Below are 23,375 nucleotides of genomic sequence, written 5' to 3' on the forward strand. Positions count from 1 at the left end.
CTCCCAGAAGCTTTGCAGATATATGGTTTGTAAATAATTTATTAAACTACTTAAAAATCTACAGCAAAAAATCCCTTAGAAAACCCTAAAGAAACATTCAAGAAACTCAGTTATCCTTCAGAACATCTCATGAGTAATGTCCAGCACACTTAGCAATATTCCCCGGAGAAACAAGAATGATTTGCCTGAGACAAAGCTGTTCTGAGCAACCTGTTAGATACTTTCTTTTATAGACCTTTTAGCACAATACTTCAGAGGATCCAAAGGAAACCAAGGCAAAATTGTGGTGATGTCTGAACTGCAAGGACTGTTTTCTGGTTTTGAGTGAGTTCCCACAGCACAGCTTCCATTTATACAATTAAGTGCTCTTCCACCAATTAAGGTCTCTCTATTACTTGCATTTATGAAAACAAAGTCTATTTCCTCTCTATTCCCATGCCAGGATGTCCTTTTACATATTTCCATTGGAATCAGCATGTTGGCAGGGTTATGGACTTTAAAGCTTGCTTTCTTTCCTATCTGCACCCAAAATATGAGCAAAATGTGTTATAAACCTCAGCCTTCTATCTTGCACTGCGCAGAAGGAAAATACAAGATTGCCTTGCTGGCAGCTTGCAAGAGATGCACTAAGCTTAGGAGTATTTACAAGCCTTGTGCTGAAATATAGGGCATCTTCCCAGCTCAGTATCTCACTCTGCTTTACAAGAGAAATCTGTATGTGCATAATGTTGCATTGGGTGTGAGTGCCCATCCCCAGCAGCAGTGGCAGCTCTGTGAGGGGAAGCTGGGGCTGCCCCAGCCAGGCATGGCTGGTTCCAGCCAGACACGGCTGGTTCCAGCCATACACAGCAAGTTCCAGCCAGACACAGCCAGTTCCAGCCAGGCACAGCCGGTTCCAGCCATACACGGCTGGTTCCAGCCATACACAGCCAGTTCCAGCCAGACACAGCCAGTTCCAGCCAGACACAGCCAGTTCCAGCCAGACACAGCTGGTTCCAGCCATACACAGCCAGTTCCAGCCAGACACAGCCGGTTCCAGCCAGACACAGCCAGTTCCAGCCAGACACAGCCGGTTCCAGCCAGACACAGCCAGTTCCAGCCAGACACAGCCGGTTCCAGCCAGACATAGCCAGTTCCAGCCAGACACAGCTGGTTCCAGCCAGACACAGCCGGTTCCAGCCATACACAGCCAGTTCCAGCCGGGCACAGCTGGTTCCAGCCAGATCCAACCGCGCACCACAGGGCGTGGCTGAGCCACAGCTGGGGCAGAGGCACCTGAGGGAAATGTAGCTAAAGAAGGGCAAAAAATGCTGCACAGAAGTGTGTGATAAAGTGAGCCAATAAAAGCCTGTAATAATAATGTAATAATCCTGTGAGAAACAACTACTCACGTTTAAAATTTGAAATGTTTATTAAACCTTAACAAAAAATACAACAAAAGGACTAAGTAGAGAAAAATTAGAGCACTGGGAGCCCCCGTGACTCTCTGCCATGTTCTCATCTTCAAAATGGATGCTCTGCCTTTTATACCTCTAGTCCCTCCTGAAGTCTTGTCAGTCAACTCCTTCTTTGCCATCCAGTGGTGGACATCACTTTCTAACATCTTGATTGGAGGTCAGGTGTTACCACAGTAACAAGCCAACCCTTCCCAAATGCCCTGACTACCGAGGACATCCTTTGATAAAAGTGCAAGGGGGAGGACATATTATGGTAACATAACTATACATTTACAAAACTTCTATTAACATACATATAATGTTCACCCCTTAATTGTGAGAGCCAACCATCTCATTACTCATCTAAAACAATTCCAAGATCAACACACCAGGAGCGTCAGACAAGGCACATAATGTTACTGTTTGAGATAAGGGTCTCTTCGAACTCCAGAAGGATGTAGTGGAAGGATTTCAGAATGTTAGCCATGTCAGCAAACTATACAGGCCTTGCCTGCCCAGCTTCCAAGGAATAGTTTAGAAGTGTGTTCCTTTGGAATGATTTTATGCTAGAAAATCTTTGCAGTCAAGGAAATTGGTAAGTTTAGTTATAAGTAATTTCTTTTTACTGTCAAAAGAAGAAATTTCAAGAAACATCAAGAAACTCTACCGGGCATTTCCTTCTCCTTCAGGTGAGCGTTATGCATTCCCACAGCAGGCGCAGACACATTAACACTGTTATTGGAGCATTTCTCCTCATGAATAACTGCATTGCTGTCCTGTTCTTTTGTCTGCATTTTTTAGCCCCAGTAAGAAAAAGAAACACTTTCAGTTCCTACAAAATAGGGAAAAAGAGGCACCCCTGAATACTTTGGCTAAATTAATCCTAAACACAGCTCCAAACAATGCTGTGATCATCTCCCACTGTCCCGCAGACCAGCTTCTGCAGTTTGACTACACCTCTAATGTTAAATTCTCTCGTCTTGCTCAGTAAGATAGTTCACTGGAACTGTGTCTCAGAAACAATTCCTGGCCTATGCAGCTCCTGCACCTATGCTTTCTTTCAGAAAAGATTTGTGAAGGTGTTAGTAAGTCTGCTTCAATGTGTTCCAGGGATGCACTGAAAATAGATACTGTGTAGACAATCAAGTTGTGATGACTTGTCTACTAGTCTATCACTATTTACTTGCTTTGAAAATAAAAACTAATCTGGAGTTCTATATATGAGCTCAGTATTCAAGAGGGAATATTGAGGCTGGATATTGAAGCTGTAGAGTGTATGGAATGGCATATAATTTGCAAGAATATTTCTGGCATCAGTAAGACAAGTGTGTGAGGAAGGGTCAAACCTGTTGCTTTCAAGAAGAATGTGTGCAGGTTAATGTCTGTAATTTGTGGGCAAACTTTCTATAGCTGTGAAAAAATTTGAACTTGAATTAATGGGATAGAAATTTCAATTCAGGTAAAGTAATAGAAACATGTTTCACTATTTTGAAGGACATATGACAAAAGTGAATACTTGGATTATCTCTTTATTTTATAGCTGGTTCTCCCTGTTTTAACTGCCACTTGAAGATTCATAGTTCTTTAAAGTGGCTACCTATGCCAGAATCTTTATAATGCACTTGCAGTGAATTTGTCAATGGTAACAGGAAAAGCAGAATATAGTCTTCTGATTTTCATCTCTTTTGCCAAAAAAACTTTTTTTTCCCTTCATGACTGAGGAAATTGTAATTGCAGCATGTGAATTGTATTTCAAATGTGTTCTCCTAAATAAGTTAAATGTATGTACTAAATATGAATGAATAGTGATCAATAGTCTGGTCTTACCTCTGGAGTCAGTGGCATAGGACATGACATAATGGTTGTACACAAGCTGTCTACTGGGAGTGATCTTTGGCCCATATTAATTTGCAAGACAAGCAAAAGGTAAAAAAGAGTTTTCTGTCCTAGGATGGTTCAACCAACTTTTCATTGTGGACAACGGGAGCTTCAGTGCTTGTATTTGTTCACTAATGATGTTTCATCTGCTTCATACCTACTTGCTTATGTCTGCAATGTGAACAACAGAAGGACATGTGTCATCAAAAGTTGTACCAGACTTTTTGTTGTTGGTGGTGGTTTTTTGTGTTGTTTTTTTGTTGGTTTTTTTTTAACAGCTGTTTTCACAGGATCTCTCACATCTAATTTTAATTTCATGAAACAGTCTTTTCATTTGGGTCTGGATTAATCTTGAGGGATTCTATTACTTAACTTGTTAGTCCTCAGGTAGGAAGAGTATCTCTAACAGTCAGTGAGGTAGAACACAGTTGAAACAAGATATCTGTAAACTTTAGCTGTGGGAATTTTTTTTGTTTGCTTTATTTTATAGATTTATAAAATTATTTTCTTAAACATAGGCAGCATTTTTAATTGATGACAATTATTAGAACATTCCATTTATAGTAGTATCTCCTAGTTCCAGTGTAATATATCTATGGAAATAAGTTTTATGGGGTACAAATGATTCTTTACTTTGTGCAATAGATTTCCATCTCTAATAAATTAAGCATAACCTGTCCATGAAATTGATTGTTAGTTCTGTCCCAAGACAATGGTTAAAAGCTTGCAAGTAATTTTTCAGATACTCTTAGCATAGCTTAAAGTTAGATTTCTTCCAAGAAAGGTGGACCTTAAGTATGTATACCTGCTTGCATGAACCTTAAATACAATGGATTGTATCTTCTGAATCATCTCATCTGCGTGCCTTGGTATAAGACAATCTTTGCATCAATAATAAAGATGGAACATATTCTTCTATCAATTGCTAGCACAATATATTGTTTTTCAAAAGTTTCCTTTAGAGTAAGTAATTAGTTATATCTATGTGGGTTTATAAAAGAAAACATATGCTTTTTTCTTAAAAAATCTTTATGCATGTTGTTTTTATTATTTTATTTTGTTAATGACATTTGAGATGAACATGCTACTTTCAAGATATTTACCTGTGGATGGCATGCTGGTATTTTCTCCACAGAGGAAATAGAAATGCTTTTAATTGTTGGTCATCACCTACAAATGTTGCAATGGTCTGTCATCTTAAAAGAAGAATTTCTAAATTTTGTTACAAGATCTAGTTGGGCATTCAAATAGGAAGAACTGCCTGTGACCCAGATGTAGCAATTTAGATTGTTAAATGGGTCACTCCTGCTTCTCACTGGAATCAGTATGAATCTGCACTCTACCACAAGGTCTGCTAGTGGAAGGATGAAAATCCAGTGCTTGAAATATTTCATGTTCCTGTAATGGTAGCTTTTGTGCTGGTTGTCTCTAGTCACTCTAGGACACGAGATAAAGGGAAACTATCTTTCACTTCATATCAGAAACCAGCTGCTCAAATCCATTTCTTGCTATTGTATAAGCATCAACATGACATTTCATGTATGGTGTATTACAGACTTTATGTTTCATGTACTTACAGACTTTATGTTTTATTTTATTTTTCCACAAGGAAGTAGAGGACATTTATTTAATTTAAAGAAGAAATTAGCTTTTTAAGTTCATCTTGAGAAAACAAACCAACAAACAAAACAAAACTGCAGGAGGCTATTTTTGCACTTTGATTTTGCAATAAGAAAAAAAATTATCTCCTAGGCAAGAGTTTGAACTTCTGTATTTGTCAACAGTCAAAAGGGCGTTATTAAGAATTTTAGGATTTGAAAAAGTACATATGTTGATATTGTTCAAAGTTTTCACTAAAGTAACATGGCAAATAAGAACATCTCTACAATTAGTTTGGAAATAGACTCACGTATTTTTTTGCAAACTTATCAGTCTTTGTTTAATCCGATAGTAAAGCAAAACTGCTGCAGGTTTAGAGCCTGAGATAAAAGATGACAGATTGACTTGAAATCTCATTTTTGCTGTTGATATATTGAGACAGGAGAGAACAGAGTAGGCTGCAAGGGTTTACCTGTAATGGTGATTTCAGAACTTATACTTCACTACTTTGTGAATAATCCAGAAAACAATCTGAGCTTATTAAACTTCAGAAGATAGAATTGCATATAAATATTAATTTCTCTCAAGATGAGATCACAAAAAGGAAAAAGACTATAGAACACTTTAAGGGGGACAGAATATTCAAGATTTCCCTGAACTGTATAACCCAGGGATATATACCTCTCAAAACAGATACAATAAAGTTTTGGAGAAACTATTGGCAATACATTGCTAATTTTGGAATTATTGTATAAATTAAAATCTTTCAAATATTTAGATTCAATGTCCAATTTCATGCTCTTATTTCTGAAAGGTGTATGATGGAAAAGACAGTTCTTCACGCTCTCTTGGAGTCTTCACCAAAAATGACATGATGGGAGTTATTCTTAATAGCACCTCTAACCATATGTGGATAGAGTTTAATACCAATGGATCTGATACTGACCAAGGATTTCAGCTCACTTATACAAGTAAGTAGCTCATAAATATGATCTGATTGATTGCTTTGCAGGGAAATGTGTATTTCTCAGCTGTAGTGGTTTTTTTTTTGAATTTTGAAGGTAATTTCCTAGAATGTACTGTGGTTAAGAGACTGTGCTTTACTTGTCTACATGACTGGATAGCTAATTTTAAAACACCTTTAGTAATTTTAAAACACTGTTGAAAGCAAATTTGTACATTTTTAAACTTAGAAAGCATGATTATTTTCAAGATTTAGCAGTGGTGTTGAGACATATGTGGGTTGAATATATTTATTGTTAAACTGTAGCAGAAAATGTACAGAAAGTCATGGGAAATGGAAAGTTCAATCTCTGCTGTCAGTCAACTTTGACAAGAGGAAAAGAAAAGAAAGGAAAATAAAAGAATGGAAAAGAAAAGGAAAAAGAAAAAAAGAAAAAGAAAAAGAAAAAGAAAAAGAAAAAGAAAAAGAAAAAGAAAAAGAAAAAGAAAAAAGAAAATAAAAAAAAAGGAAGAAAAAAAAGAAAAAGAAAAAGAAAAAATGAGTACCTCTTAATCTGCACACCCAAAAAATGTGCACTCTGATCTGGCCTGATTGTTTGTCAGGATCAGTATGAAGTATACTGGAAGGAGACCAGAATGAACAAGTTTTGACAAACAATACAATTGTCCCACAGACTGTATGCAATTAGTTTAATTCATTTTTGCTGGCAAACAAAGGATTTTTTTCTGGGGAATAATTTTGGAGATAACTAGTTTGTTTCCAACGCACATAAAGGGATATTTTTCCAGGTTTCAAGGAATCTCCAAATTCCATTTACTTTCAATTTATTATCTTATACGTTGCTTTCCATGAATTGCTGTTGAACCTTGCAGAGCAGAGCACAACATAGTGTGTCACAGAAAAGGAACCATTGCTCAGTTTAATACATCTGATGTTTTCCCTTTGGTTTGGAGCAAGCTGTGGAAAAACCTTTAAGATTTTTTTCTTACAGAACCTCTGAAGAATGACTAGGGAAATCAACTCTAATTTTCCAAGAAAAACTGTAGAAATTTTCCTTTGGAAGAAAAGGAATCAAAGATCTGTTTTAAAAAAAAGCTTATTTTAAGGGCTCTGATTTCAAGGGTCTTGAATCAGCTCCTTTTAAATGCTGCTTCCATGACCAGTTCCACCAACTGTTTACGAATCTAATTTTACTTAAAAATAGAATTTTGCTAACTTCTACATTAAATTGCTTGATTTTGTTGCACTTTTTAAGATTTGCTGTCCTGCACCATATTTTTCTGTGTAAGATAAGATACAATAATTCATGTCTTAAGGCTTTTTTCCTGACTGCTTAGTTTTTAAATAGTGTTTTCTCCTCTTCCAAGTATTTCCACACTAAGATTCTAAGTAATTATCTTCTAAGTAATTTTAGTACTGGATAGAAAGGCAAAACTTATTTTCCTTGGTCTGCATAACACTACATTTTTTTTTTATTTTGGTTGCCAAGTGTCTAATTTATTTTATCATATGTTATCAGTTTGCAACCATTCATGTTGAAAAGCTTATCTCTAATGACTTTTCTTCCTACTTTCTCTAACATGAGACAATCTCCAGTTTTAAATAGAAACTAATACTTTACTTCTCACGTGTATTTTCAGGAAACCAAATTCAATATAATAAATTTTGAGACAGTGACCATCTAACCAGATGATTTCCTTCTGCTGTAACTGTTATTTCCAAACCCTTTAGTGTGTTATTTTTCATCATTCATAAATTAAGGCAAGTAAAAATACAAGCTGAGGATGTAATCTTTTGCTGTTGAAAACTGGCTGAAGTGCTGACTCACATTCTTTTTCTGAAAGTCCTATCCTAGTAATATCTTAGAGATTAGATATACCGGAAATTTATACTCATTATTTCATGGATTTTGATTTTTTTGGTGCCGTTAAAATCCAATTACCAAATAAATATGTCCATTTTTTATTCAGTAAATACATGAAATACAAAATTTTAATTATCTTTTTGGATTAAAACATCTATAGTTTACAGCAGAATTAACTGAAAGATTACTCTGAAGTTTCGTCACATTTCAGATTGAGCTATATTACCAGATACTTTAAAAATGCTAAAACAAATCAAAAAGGTCCTAAAATATAGTTTCACTGAAGGAAATGAGAAATATATGCTGGAGTAAAAGAAATTGAATGATTAATATCATAAGACAGAGATAGGAGAAGTGATGGTCTAATAAATCAGGTTAATTAATTCAGGCTACTTCCTATGTGATCGCTGAGTTCTTGTTACCCACAAGGCATCATCAACTGCCCTTAATTGTTGGTCTTTGTAACACTTTTCTTTCTATTATTGCTCTTGAAATCAAGAAGTAAAATTGCAGGTTGTTATTAAAAAGACTAATGGGAAAGTCTGCTATTTCATTTGTATGCAGCTACCTTTCCATGCTTTTTGATGGGGTGAATTCTGAAGGTTATGTTAAATTTAAAAATACAGTAGAAGAAAAAGCTAATGATCCATGAGGACACAGATGTGGATAGAGAAACTTGTATCTCTGTTTTCAGAATCTCATCACCAACATAGTGAAACCAAATTTCCGAAACTCAGAATCCAGGAGTTTTGTATAAACTGTAGAAATCAGAATATAAGCAGACATTAAAAGGAAATCGATAAGGATTCAAGTTCTAAATGAAATCTGATGAAATTTCTCATGAAATTTTCTATAGAGGAAATTGATTCAGATAATACTGACTGGAAGCTGGAAATTATAGTTATCTTATTCTTTGATCTATAACTACAAGATGCTTTTAAGAAAATACAATTGTTCTGATAGGTAGAGGTATTTTTTTACTAGAAAAGACCATGAAAACATCTGTACTCTTTCTCAAGATAACTGATTTGAGAAACTAAGAAATTTTTTGAGTCAAAACTAAAATTACAGTGATTTTGTTTAAGGAAACAACTTCAGAAAAATGGAGAATATTTTAGCCTGAAATTGGTGGGGTAAGTATATATGGAGTAAGAGACAATGAAATAGTAATTTGAGTGATAGCTGAACATGAGGAGAAGAAAAATGAGGAACAAAGAAGGCAGCTTGTCGATATTGTGTAGAACAAGTTTATATAAAGCCATTTCCTTATAGTGTGTTAGGAGGAATAAGGTAAAGTGTCCACTTCCAGTATCTCTACACTGCTGTCAGAGGGAATGACTGTGGACATTTATATCTCTGTGCTGAGGAAATGGCAGCATAAGTTTGATGCCTTTGATTCCCTATGAGTAGAGGACATCAGTAGTGCTCTGCATGTAAAAATTTAAGTGTATGCTTATTGACACATGTGACAGATATTTTTTTTTTAATTTTAGAAAACGTCTGTAATTCTTTCATAATTGCAGTTTTCTTATTCAGGGGATCTTTTCCCCCTCTGTCTGATTAGATCTGTTCTTCCTGAGACATCTCTAATTTTTGTTGGGTAGAGAAGATTAGATACAGGCATTCCCACTGCTATTCCTGTTCACAGCTCTGTTAAAAGGTTTGCCCAATCTGATATAAAGATGCCAGTGCTTTGTGCTGTCATGTCAATGGCATTTAATCTTAAATTGACATTCATATAAAACCAAAATCTTATTGATGCCACACAGTGATAGGCAGAAAAAGCAAAACACAGCGTTCTTGTAAAAGTAACAGGCTGCAACTTTAAAAAAGGAGCATTTCAGTACAGCTTCTGAATAACAAACAGGCAGTCTCCCTGGCCATGCCTAACCACTCCCCTATCACAGTCCTGACACACCAGAAAATTTAACAATGGTTTCACTCCTCATGCACTGAACTTACTCTGACTTACTCTGACTTTTGGAAAAACAAAAAATAATACCTTTACACTTTATCATGCATGTCAAATACAAATGTTTTGTGACCCTCTGAGTACCACCTAATGCTGCTACTGTGTGATCTTTTTGGTCTTGTGCAGATCACAGATCACTCGGCACTGTAGTGGGCTTGCACAATTTTCTCAGTAAAGTTCCCAAACATTTGAGAATAAAACACACTTTCCCTTCACACTACCATCTAGAAATCTTAAAACTCATTTCTTTTCAAGGTACCTGATAATGGATTTTTATATTTATGATGTGTAAGGACCTTTACCAGTGTAGAATTCCTCTTTGGAATCTCCTGAGACCTGAGGGTTTTTACCATGTGCTTTGCACTGGCAGTTGTCTGTCTGAAATAGCATGAAGTGGCTGTAGGACCTTATCTAGACATCTTCTTTTTTTATGAGCAGCTTATGTCAATTCCATGGTTCCCCAGTCCTGTCCAGTAAATAATAGAAGCAAAAGCTTTACTTATTCTTAAACCTTAGAATATATTCTAATAATTTAGTGGAAGGGTCCATCCAGAAATACTGACAGATAATACCTGTAGGAACATGCCTGGCTGCACTGGCCCACTCAGCACTATACTCTGCCTCTCAAAAAAATCCTCTCTGTTTCAGAAACATGAAGAACTAGTTATAGACTTTTTAAAGCCTGAAAATTATTCAGGAATTTGTGGCATACTCTGTGACTACATTTTAGGTTTCTGAAGGCCTGACACTGACCTGTCCCTGATTTGCTGCCATAGGTTGAAAATGAGAGTCCATTTTAATTCCTGAGCAGTTGTTTTTTATTTATATCCTTAACTTCCTTGTGATGTGAAATTAGGCATTCTCCTTCACTTCTGTGCTAAGATGGAAATGAGGGCTGGAAAAAATCTCACTGATGATTTGTCTTTTTGAAAATGAACGCTGTGTAGGCCCAAATCATAATTTAATGCAATTTAACATACTCAAATTTCAAATACATGACAACAATTTCTTTCTCTGAAAGCAGAATTCTCCATGGCTATCATTTCTTTTAGAAGAGTTCAGGCCCCTGAGCTGTGCTCCACTCCACAGAACTTAGCACAGATTTACGATTGTGCATAGATAGATTTTTTTTCTTTTTAATGAGGTTTAATATTTTCATTTGCATTTATGATTCTTTATATTTAGCATAGTTAGTAGTTTCACAATATTATCTTCATTGGTCTGAAGATATACTTTTCAGTTTAAGGAAAAAAAAATTTAAATGCATTTCATGGATATGCACTGGTTTAGCATTCATGGTATTCTATTGCTGCTAATAGAATCAGTCTCAAATCAGACTGACAATCAGTCTCAAATTCAGGAATATAGTGGCTATGCCTCAGGGTGTATAATGTTTAGCAGAACAATCTAGTAATGAAAAGGGTCTCTTCCAGTTTCCTTTCCATAACTAGTCTGTATGTAAGATCTGTTCCAATTAGAACCTTCACACGCTGAAGTAAAAATGTAAGACACCAAAGACAAATATCAAATTAGTACATCTTAACCGATATATGTATGAGGTAGTCACAGGTCCTATTAAGAGCACTACCATTATGTGACTAACCCCAAATGAATGTAACCCCAAATAAGTATTGCATGCAGAGAAAAAATTCTTCTAAAGGACAGTCAAACTTGCAGACTTGAAAAAAAAAATTAATAATGTAAAAAAAAATTAGAAATATTAATTTCACTTGAGGACAAGAATTACGATATCCTGATTAATAACATGATGACATCAGAGTCTTTTCCATCCTTCCTCCCTCAGAAAATTAAATTGCCTTTTGCTTCCAAAATACTCAACATTTACATAGTCTCCCCATTGCCTCATATCCTCAAAACTTTGTATGACCAAAAAATAATTGGTCTTATAACAGTTTTTATAATTGAGGTTGGTTTTCACTTTTCATTTAGAGATGTGTATGAAGCTGCTACTCTGGTAAACAGAGTAGGTGCCAAATATTTTTTTAATCTCTAAGACAGAAACAATGAAAACCATTTTATTAGTTGAATATAAGCACTGCATTACCCTTCTGTTTGAAAAATTATGTTAACTTGTGCTTTGTAGATGGAAATGCTAGTATGGTGATGTTTTGCATTTTTCCCATCTCAGAAAAATCTTACCAGATTTTTCAGGGTACAGATCTTTAGCCATATAGACTTATATGAGAAAATGCTACCCCATAAATAAGCACTCCAAAATACTTTTTCTCAGCTGGCCTGGATTAGGATGGAGGTGACCAGTTTGTCTATTTGTATTGGGTTTGAATGGGATGGTGTTAATTTTCTGCAGTTAAGAAAACATTGAGTAAATTCTTCTTTCAGAAAGAATTTCTTCACTGAAAGGGTTGTCAAGAATTGGAAGGGGTAATGCAGGGAGGTGATGTAGTTATACTCCCTTGAAGTGTTGAAGAAACAGCTGGACTTGGCATTAATGCTATGGTTTAGTTGAGATGGTGATGCTTGGTTTAAGGTTGGACTTATGATCTTGGAAATCTTTTCCAATTTTAGTGATTCCATGATTCTATGATTGTTCAGCTAATGCTGAGCAGTGCTTCACAGTGTTAGGGCCTTCTCTAGGGTTACTTGCTCTGACATGCCAGCAGGTAGGCTCAGCATGGGCAAGAAGGTGGGAGGGGACACAGATGACCTGAATTGAATGGTGACACATGTCATGCTTAGCAATTAAAATCTGTGGAAGTGTTTCTGAAGTAGCTGTTGCTAAGAGTCTGACTAGGTATCAGTCTGCTGTTGATATGTGATTGGGTTTGCATCACTTGTTTGGGTTTGGGATATTTGGGGTTTTTGCTTTGTTTTGTTTTCACATATTGAACTGTTTTTATCTTGACTGATTAATTTTCTTGCTTTTGTCTTCCTAATTCTCTTCAGATCCATTATGGGGAATTGTGAGAGCACCTGGGTGGGGACTTACCTGCCAGCTGGGCTAAACCTACCAGTATCCTGTGTCTTGTGGGTAGCTTGAGAAAGTGAGGATGAAGCTGCTTGATTACACTACCAGGGATGTAAAAGCCAAACCTAGAGAGGAAGGGAAAAAAGAGATAAAGAAGGGAATAGATAGATATGTTGGGAGCTTCGAATAAATGAAGCTGCAAAATCAAATCAGGGAGTCCTAAGGAGGAGTACAGAAGGCAAGAAATGCACCACAGGGTATGGGGAAAGGTGATTTTTGGGACTAAAAGGCTAGGATACAAACATAGGAGAGGAAGATTGCCAGAGGGGCTGGCTGAGAAATAGAGAAAGTATATGGAGTGGAGAACTCAGACTGCACTGGTAAAAAAGAGGTTGCAAAAATGAAACTGACAAGAGGAAGAAACACAAGAAATAGAACAGTAGTAGCATGCTGTGTTAGGAGTCCAGGCTGAATAGTCCATGATTATTTAATTTTGTTCTTCAAAAAATACTTGAAGTAAAAAATATGATTTTGTTTGAATTAAAATATGTGTATTGCAAATATACATCAACTAAATGAATATTTTTTTAAGTGCGCTGAAAAATTAAAAAGAAAAATATTTATTTTCAAAATGTACAAAAATTATCATCTTTAAGTCATTGAATTACCCCTCTGGGCATAGTGTTAGAAAGAAGGAAGATGTTAACTATTTCTCATTTTCAATTAGGAAAAAAAAAGGTTTGATATGTAGGTCCTATCAAACATGTGGAAAAGGTAATTTGTAAAAGGTTAATATGATTTGCTTCTGAAAATTACCAGTTGAAGGTCTCCTGACTTTTCTGTGTATAGTTCAGAGATTCTTATCTTCTAAAAACCACTGAGTTTTTCCAGTTTTGTAATTCACATCTATTATCAAGAAAAGGGCTGCTTTTTAAAATCTCTTCTTATAAACTTTAAAATGCAGTTAAGATTTGCAGGTGAGAGAGACCGGCTAGCAGAGATCACTGTAGGTGTTCATATGTATATGGTGTTTTACATTTATATTAAAATTCTATCTTTAGAGTATGAAAGAAAGATGTTTCAGTGATGCCAATTCAAGTAGGCTTCTTAAGTGTATTTTTTTTTTTTTTCATCTGCTGATATTCATCATAGCTTTAAAATGTGACTGAAATTTGCAAGCAGATTCCAGCTAAATTCATAATCTAGGGAGTGATGGCTTAAAGATTATATTGGTCTAATATCAAAGAAATGATCATATTTGTAGCATTATTACTGAGACTTTAGTGGGAACAGAATCCATGAATTTGTCAGTGTAGTGGTTTGAACAACAGAACTTCTTTACCTTCTTTCCCACCTCAACCTAATTTTTTTTCTTTCATATTTTAAAAAGAATCTATTTCTATGAAGCCGTTATAGACGTTGTCATTATATGTATGTGCAGCTGGATTTAATGAGTTTTAACTGGGATTTGTTCCAAAAGTTTGCTCATTTCCTCTGTTTTTCACAAAAAGACTCCTGTTTATTTGCAGTGAATCATTTCCTCTTTTCCAAGTTTTAGATGAGTAGACACTAGAGTTACTGTTAATTTATTCCCACTGCTATAATTACTAGAATTTTCCCATGAGCAAGAATTCCTGTCTGAAAACTTAGACCACTTGAACAGAACTGCCAATATCCCATTGTTCTTTAACCTGGCCTTCTTGCCTACGTTGACCTCATTTGAATGAAAAATTATCATTTCCCATTTGGAATTATTGGCTCAACCCCATCTGTTGGGAAAGGGAGGCTGATAAGCAGTTTCTTAATTCAGGTAGATGACCAGCACCTAGAAACCTAGGATGGATGGAGTAATCCTTCTTGCAAGCTCCTTCTTGCTGCAATTCAAATTTAAGTTCTGTTAGGCGCATTATTGTTGATTTGCTGTTAATTTCTGGAAATATTAACTATAACAGTCTAGTTATAAAATTTAAGCTACACAAACATGAATATATTATTCTGTTCCATATTTCTAAAACTCTTATGCAAAATTAAAATCTTATATAACATATAATAGATATACATAAAGTATAATATATGATAATATATAATATATAATAATATATAATATAGTATATGATGCTGGACACTTCAAATAACTTGTGGGAGCCTCTGAGATCAAAGTTTGATCTTAACTTTCTTCTGACTGACTTTTTTCCCTTTCTAAAAAAATGAATTTTCAAGCAAAATCTAGAATTACTTTGTAAATATTTTAACAGTTTAAACAAAGAATGTGAGGTTTTCTCCGTTCCTTTATTATATTAAGGAACTGTTTACATTTCAACAAATTAGGATTGGTGACCTCAAACCTAGTCAGATTTTATAATTGAAGATTAGCAGATTTTTTTCAGATTTTTTTTCAGCTAAACTATGTTTTTTAATGTTTCTAATTATTTAAAACATTAAGGAAGCAATTTCATAATACAATTAAGATTATTCCTTCAAAATTTTATGCATATCAAAATCAGCTTGTCAAAACTATGTATACATGATATATGGGTAGAATTAGAGATACATGTAAAGAGAAGACTATTTGCAACAAAGATAGTTAAAAATTAATGCTATAAACCTATTTATTTCTATTCCTTCTGTTTCCATAAAGTTTCTAGATGGGAAGAGCTGTTTGAAACAGTATGATGAAAGATAGACACGATTTATGTGTTTCTTGTTACTCATTTCTTCAGTGTATTGAGAAGTTAATTTTCAGTTCTGAGCACAATACCGCTCTCCAGAATAACAGGTGATGTGTACAGCTGATTCACTTGTCAGTCTGTGAAGGAATAAACACAATTGGAGATGAAGGGGTTCTTTTAACTTTTGATCCTGTTTGTGCCATACTGCTTTTTATAAGCTTGTACAAAGCTTTTTCTATTTTTAATCCATTCTTTACATTCATGGTGACTTCATTCTTCTAAGGATTTTAGAAAAGACTGTGAGGAAATGAAGGAATTTGCAAACCCTTAAGTATTTGGTATGTGTTATGTCAAAGTATCGTGCACTGTATAACACAGGGGAAAAAAAAAACCTTATTTATTTTGCTTTTCTTTCCCCTTTCCCAGAAAAAGGATAAGACCAATGTCTTCTAAAAAGCCACCTACAGAATATTTTTAAGTAGTGGCTGTATCAGTCATGTCCCCACTGATTATAAAGAGGATTTAGACATTGAAATCCTGAAGATATCTTTCCACAGATACTTGAAATTAGACACATGGAATTTCACCTTTAATCCCTGCTTCTTTGCTTGCTGATTGCAAAGTTTATTTGTATGCTTTCTATATATTCACAGCAGTCATCTTGCTGCAGGCACATATATTTGCTTACCCATCTCTCTTAAGTTTTGTTATTTATGTATTGTCTCTCAATAAAATAATAAAAACCTGTCTTCTTTCTGGCTACCCATATTTAACTTGCTTCTTAAATTAGCAAGTTTTTATTTGTATGGGGAGACACTGTAGCTGAGAAAGGGAGAACAAAATGATTGAATGGATAAATGGACAAAAAGAACCTGGTTTTAAATGGGTGGGGAAAGGCCTGAGAACTTTTTGCAGCATATTTATAACAGGAGAAATTTACAGAAAAAAATTGTTTTAATTTTATATTCAAATACATGGTCTTGATAACATGTCCTAAGATCTCTATTTTACATATTTTGCAGGTTTACATTATTTTTTTACATGTTGCTTATGTTAAGAAGAATTGCTGAAATTCCTATTAGAACGTATTATCCATTGAATGATTCTTTCATCCAAATAGTCAAAATTAACTGCCAATTGATTGCAAATCTTTTGAGGAATGAAAAGTGTATTTCTGTTTTGAAAGGATATAAAGCAGTAGTTTCTGATACCTCACTATTAGCCACATTATCCAAACACACTTCTTTCTATCCATTTTCTTACCATTCTAATTAGGTAGAGATTTTGTAATTGGCCATTTTTCCAGGACATCTTTTTTCCCCTACAGCTGTAGGTTTCAGGATAGAGTTGCACATAAGTGGTTCCAAGATAAAATGAAAATGCCGAGAACTCTTATTTCTAATTGAATAGATTTAATTAAATAGGTTATGTTATGGAAGTTTAGCATGCAACAACTGCAGAATGAGTATTTGTTGACTACATGCATTTAGAAATCCATTATATACTCTGAACATAAACTCAAGTACCATTTCATACTTTTAATTGCTCTTTAATAGTTCAAAAAGATTCTGTGTTAAACATATAGACTACCTTATGAGCTTAAATGACTTCAGATTTAGGCAACTGTGGAAGAGTCACTGGTGTTTCCAATGTTTTCATAGTACCTTTATTTTTTAATAAAACATGTTAATATTTCCCTGTGTGTACTGAAATAGGTTTGTATATGCACTTATCCTTCTTTTGAAGTAATCCTGAAATCTTTTGTCATATTACTTTAAGAAGCTGAAATAGGTTATACATTATTGGTGTGTTCTGTCCTCCATGGCAAGCAGAAAAGACAATGCCTTTTCACAATGGGTGTGTGCAGAACCCACCCACTCTTTACTTACATTATAGTAAGTGATATAATTATTAGAGATTATTAAAGAGTATTTGGCATCCCTTTGGTGTTTAATATACAAGCTTCAAACCCCTTTTTTCATTCAAAGTAATTAATCCCCCATGGCTTGTCTGGCGAAATTTTCTTAGCAATTAATGATATTTTTCTTGCAATAGTATTTCCTCATCTTTAACAAACAGTAATATTATCAGGCAATTATGTGAGTGTATAGTTATTCATCCAAGCCAAGATTATTGATATTGTTGATCTACACCTACGTGCTATAGTTTTTATGTTTTAAGAACCTGCTCATCTTTAGATTAGACATATAAAGTCTTGAGAATAACCCAGCTGGCATTTCTTTTAAAATGTCTTTACAGTTTTTTCTGGAGGCTTTCTGTGTAGAGTTCTTACTACAAAGTAGCAGAGTTCAGGGTAACAGAAGTTACAGCACAGGTTAATGCTTTTGAATTTACAAGAATAAATATTTATTTGTCAGTTGCATTGTTCTGGGATCGTATCTGAAGCCAAGGTTCCATAGTCTCAAAAGTGAATTGATGAAGCTTCAGGATGCCCAGCAGTCCAAATCTGATCTGAATCTGGCACAAACATGATTGAATTCCTGTTAAATTAATGAGTGCATACAGAAGAAAACTTGTACACATTTTGTGCTTTTATGGCAGTTTTATATATGATTTGGAATAAAGTCAGCATGGCATTGACAAAAAATAATGAATTTAACATAGCTGTAAATAAAGCTAAAATGTCAGAAGCAGTTGAACAAATTTGCACCATAGGACCACAATATTGAGAGCTGTGATATTACATTTATTTTGTAGTCAGTTCAAGTATTTCCTTTTTTTTTAAAACAGTTTCCATAAGTGCAATTTTAATTGACATAGTATATTTTTTGCAAAACATGAACAAGGTCTACTAAGAAAGAAAAAAAGAGGAAGAAATAAAGCCCTACAACCTAATTCTTGGCTTGTATTCTGATTACTAGTAACAGTGTGCTCATATGTTATACTAAATCAGTCATAATGTAACATGCATCAACATACCTTTCTGTAGGAAATAGCAATTGGATGATTACCATAGCTCACAATTCAGTGTCTTTGTTTATTTTGTCCATTCATAGACATGTCTTAGTGTTGAACTCAAGGTCAGAATCAGAAATTAGGGATCAAGTACCTAAAGGTTGCTAATGCAACCTTTAGGTACTTGATCCCTAATTTCTGATTCTGACCTTGATCCCTAATTTCTGATTCTGACCTTGATCCCTAATTTCTGATTAGGTGCGTACTTTTTAATGTGTCTGGCTTTAGGAGAGTGATTGTTTCAAAATGCCTTAGTACTTCTTCTAATAAGAAATTACTTGGTTTCGATTACTTATTTTTCATATAGCCACTGTAAGTTTACATGCAGTGTAAATGCACACATATAAATAGTAAGTAAATGGTATTCTTCCTTTCAAAGTGAGCGAAGGCAACATTTGTAGATAACTAAGGATGTTGTCAACTTCTTTTATAGGTACATTCTGCAGTACAGAATCCCTGAAAATTTCCCTTGGAGACATAAAATTAACACTCTCTTCTTTGTATTGGCAATAGGTTTTGGAGGATAAAAACTTGAATGCTTCATGGATGCACTTAGCATATTCCACCCATTAATGGACAGAACAGCTCATCCAAGGAAAAAAACACAAGTGCACATAGTATGGACATCAAATCTGCAGTTTCATTGCTTCTGCCCAGATTTACTTTTATTATACTGTAATGCTTACTAATGTAGCTAATACCACAGTGCCCATCAAAATTAAACTGAGTTGAAAAAAGTTGTAATTAATAGTCTACATATACTTACAGATATGTCAATGATTTTTACCCTGACAAATGGTATTTCTAAATTCCTGATTATTTACATTAAATGTGACAGAGTAAATCCCATTGAATAGTGCCAGGAAGTTACAGCCAATCATCAAGATGTATTCTGGCTGGTTTGGTTTTAATTTAACATGCTTTTATGCATTCATTGTTCTGAAAATCCTATAATGAAACTCAAGAATAAGATAATTGGCAGTAATTTGCCAATACAATAGTCTTTCTCAGCAGTAAGAGCCTTGGCAGAATTTCTCTGACGCTGACTCGCTGCAATGTCAGGTAAACTTAAGATTGTGTGGAACTCATGGCCATATTCCCCTGCTGTAAAACTTCATAACACCTACTTTACCACTGAAGTTCTGTTGCAACATTTCTACAGTGATATTTCACAAAAATATGATCCTTTATGATAAAATTCTCCAGATTTACAAGAGCAATAGGGAAAAAGGGAATTAAACGCTCCAGGTTTTGTGTATGAGAGGAAGGGGAAGAAACTGGGGAAGAAGAGCACAGGGCAAGATACTGCTGTGTTTGCACATAACAAACAGCACCTACATGCATGTGAAATAGCCCAGTTTTTAATATGTCTGCTGATAAACGATGGTTGTCTTGCTGGTGGAGAAATGTAGTGAACACGGGACTGCAAGTTATGTACTGTTATTCTTATAGTTTTTTCTAGAGTATTCAAAGTGTCATACTAAAAATTTGGCATAAATTCCAGCAATTAGTTTTTTGGAGGTTTTTGAAGTGATTATTCTTGAAATACAAAAAGTTTGAAACACAAAATAAAAAGGCATGATATTGTGAAAACTATCTTAAAATTAGGAGTACTGCTGAATTCTTCATGAATTATCAATACCTAGAAATTAAAATCAAGGTGGTCTTTGGATAGAAATGTCTGAATAATCTTTATAAACCAACAAATACTGAAGGGTCTAATGTCAAGGATATTTAAATTTAGGTTTTATATTTTTTATTCCAGTCAGATATTTTTATTTGCATGTTATTTTTTAATTTATAGTTTGTGAAATAGGAAATTAACTTGTAGCACTTAACACAGTAACTTGTTATGTTCTCTACAATCATCTTATCTGACACTTCAACCCAAATAATTATTTGTTTTTGGTTTATAATGAACTGGCAGAAAAATCTTGACTCTCCTGCTGCTCCTACAGTCTTAAAAAGACACTTAATGTTCTTTTATATATGTACAGGCTGAGAAATTCCTGCATGTGCCACTGTGTAATAGAGTGTTTTTAACAAAGTTGTGTTTTCCTATTTATAATTTTCAGAGGTGCTTTGTTTTTTACAGATACAAAAATGCAGTGCAGTGAGTATCTGTAGAGTGTGAGGCTCTTGAAGAAGTAGGCAATTCACCTTGGGACAGACAGGTGAAAAACTATGTTCACAGGCAAAAAAAATAATATAAGTTGGAGTACATGTAGGAATCTACAAAGCAAAAAAAGTGAAATACCTTTACATTTATGGATACTTAAAGATTTAAGTGACTTACAGTGATGATATGAACTACTGATAGGGCAAAATAAAAAAAAAAAATCTTTTGTGCTCCTCAGTCCTGTTTCAAGCAAGAATAGACAAAGTGCAGGCAGGCTATAGTAGGCTTCTCTCAAATTTCTAAAGCTTGTGACATGATCTCTTTAATTCTTCACATTTTTCTTCTATGTTTACACCTTGTGCAAAACTGAATGCTAACTGGGGTACATGAAATTATAGCAAGAAAGAACAATAGTTTTATCCCAGTTTTATCAAGATATTCTTGATATCTTTAGTGAAGATGGCTGTATCTTAGAAGTCCTAGGAGTCCTAGAAGACTAGGAAGGCTGGTTCATCCAAAAGTTCATTTCATTTCTCCCAAATGTGTCTGTTGATCTTATAAAAGACACTACCTCTCCCTGGAAACCTTGTCGTCTTTATGTGGCACAAGGCATTGGAGAATGAATCTCTCTAACTATATATCAGTGTTATGGAAAGTTTTTTTCATGAGACACAAGTAAATTCTTTATTCAGGGGGGTTTCATTTGTCAATCACTGCATTTGATAACCAAATGTTGCACCTAATGAAGAATGAGAAAGTATCTAAAAGCAGTGGCAGATAAATAGTGTTACGCTGACTCGTGCTGTCAAATCAGCAGTAAAATATAATGCTATCTATCAAACAAGTTACATTTTCAGGGTTTTACATAAATGTCTCTGTATGTTTAATAAGGAGATTAAAATAATGAAATATAGCTATGTCTTGTGAAGTTCAGCTTATCTGAATGAGCAACCTGTCATGGTTTTTTATAGTGTGAGAAGAGAAATAGATCTTTTTAGAATTGTCCAGTCCATCCAATCTACTTTTTTCTACCTTAGGATGAGATTAATCATATTTCATAAGATACTTTTAATTCTAAAAGACAGAAAACTGTTTAGATATGACTGTTTATATAAACATTGCTGAGAGCCAGTTAAAATAATTACGGCTTTTTATTTGCCTTTTTTTTGCTTTTTTTTTCCTTCTTTTTTTCTTTATTTTTTTCCACAAAAAGAAATTGCAGGGATATGCAAATGTTGATATGGAAACAATCTTTGCAAGGGAATAATGATAAATCTCTATAATCCTTTTGTGCTGTGTTTGATTACAGATAACTCCACCTGACATAAAGACTACAGCTCTGCTAGTCAACTAAGCATTGCCAGGGCATGATATGGGGAAATGATTCTTTGGGCTGACAAAATGTTAGAGTAAATGCTAACTTGCCTCTATCTTGCTGCCTTCTGTCTAGGACCTTCCCAAACAATCTCAGGCATAATACAGTAGAGCTCATTTCCCATGAAGGGCTTATAAAGAGCCATGGTCTCTTAAAGGATGACTGAATTGGAGAGTGTATGATTTTGGTCAGACTATTGTCATTGTTTCTGAGGCCTGATGTTTCTCTAGATATTAGTACAGAGAGAGATGCAGTGTCTATGTGATAGAACAGCATTCAGTTCTGGCCTACTATATAAAGAAAGAATATGTGTTCAGTTGAAAATAAAGGTAGAAAATAAATGTCCGTAGGGGCTTTTTGAGCTGACTGATCTTAACACCTATGGATATAAGGGGTAGATTTGTTTCCAGAAATTTATAGTTTTCTACTGACAATTGAAGTGGCCTAGACTAGTGCAAACTTAGCCTTCTAATTTTCAGAATCCTGATTTATAACAGGTAAATCCCAACCTTTGTGCCTAGGTAATGAACTGAAAAGCAAAGGTATTTTGTGTTTTCAGTGATGTCAGTTGATGGATATCTTTAGCATCTCTACAGGAAGAAAAGCTCCATAGACTCCTTGCAGTTTTTTTCAGCTCAGGTTGATCTCACTGCCAAAAGAAAGGCAACAAGAAAAATATGATACCAACTCTAGCTTGTGTATTTGTAAAATAATAAAGGATGTCTGTAGATATGTTATTTACTGCTTAGTGAAGGACCTCACAGAATAATAGAATGGTTTGGGTTTGAAGGGACCTTAAAGACCATCTAGTTCTAACCCTCCTGTCATAGTGTGAGAGCCTGGAAGGATTATTGGCTTGAAGCATTCAGAAGTGTGTAGGGGTATGTGGGCGTGTGGATGTGTGTGTGGAAAGGCACAGCCTGGGTCATGTTTTGGTGAGGTGATGAACCGACCCTTACATCTCACCCTTCCCCCTGTATCCCAGCCCTGCAGTGGCTGCCAATCCCAAGCACACTGGAGGCAATGCTCCACACCTACCTCTGGAGCCTCTAACCCAGCTCTTAAGTGGCCAAATGACTGCAAGCCCTACCTGGGGAAGGGCCCAGGAAAAACCAAAGGATACTTAAGCAAGACGCAAGGCACGCACATTTAACCCTGCCTCCACTTGGAACTTCTATCAGCTGAACACCACTGGAAACAGGAGTGATGGCTATGTTTGTTCTTTTCTACACCTTTTTTGTCTTTCCTTTTCTCCCCTAATTACCTCATCTTGGGATTTTGACTAATGTTTTGAGAAATTTAAAATCAGTGAGGCTTGGAGTTTGCTAAGTTGAATGGGCCACGTGAATGCTTTGAGAAGTGTTTGTTTCATGTTGATTGAATGCTGCTCAAAACCTTGTGCCAAAGTTCTCCGATTTTCTAAAGGTGCCAGTAATAGCTTTTTTTGTTATTTTGACCTCTTGGGTATCTTGTTATTATTTCTCCCATGCATCTAACTCAGAATGCATGAACAACTGTAAGCCCTTTTAAAAGTCTCATAGATCAGATTTCTTGGGGCCTTGCACATGGGCAAGGA

General features: G+C 35.0%; 1 protein-coding gene across 1 annotated transcript in view; it reads left to right on the forward strand.

The window, feature by feature from the left end:
* Positions 1-23,375, forward strand: part of CSMD1 (CUB and Sushi multiple domains 1) — a 1,067,000-nt gene that overhangs the window by 861,949 nt on the left and 181,676 nt on the right. The window contains exon 23 of the mRNA XM_059842787.1: positions 5,728-5,884. Within this exon, the coding sequence (XP_059698770.1) occupies positions 5,728-5,884 (157 nt within the window). The remainder of the gene's footprint in view (positions 1-5,727; positions 5,885-23,375) is intronic.

This window comes from Haemorhous mexicanus, chromosome 3, assembly GCF_027477595.1.
Source record: "Haemorhous mexicanus isolate bHaeMex1 chromosome 3, bHaeMex1.pri, whole genome shotgun sequence".
Lineage (NCBI taxonomy): Eukaryota > Metazoa > Chordata > Aves > Passeriformes > Fringillidae > Haemorhous > Haemorhous mexicanus.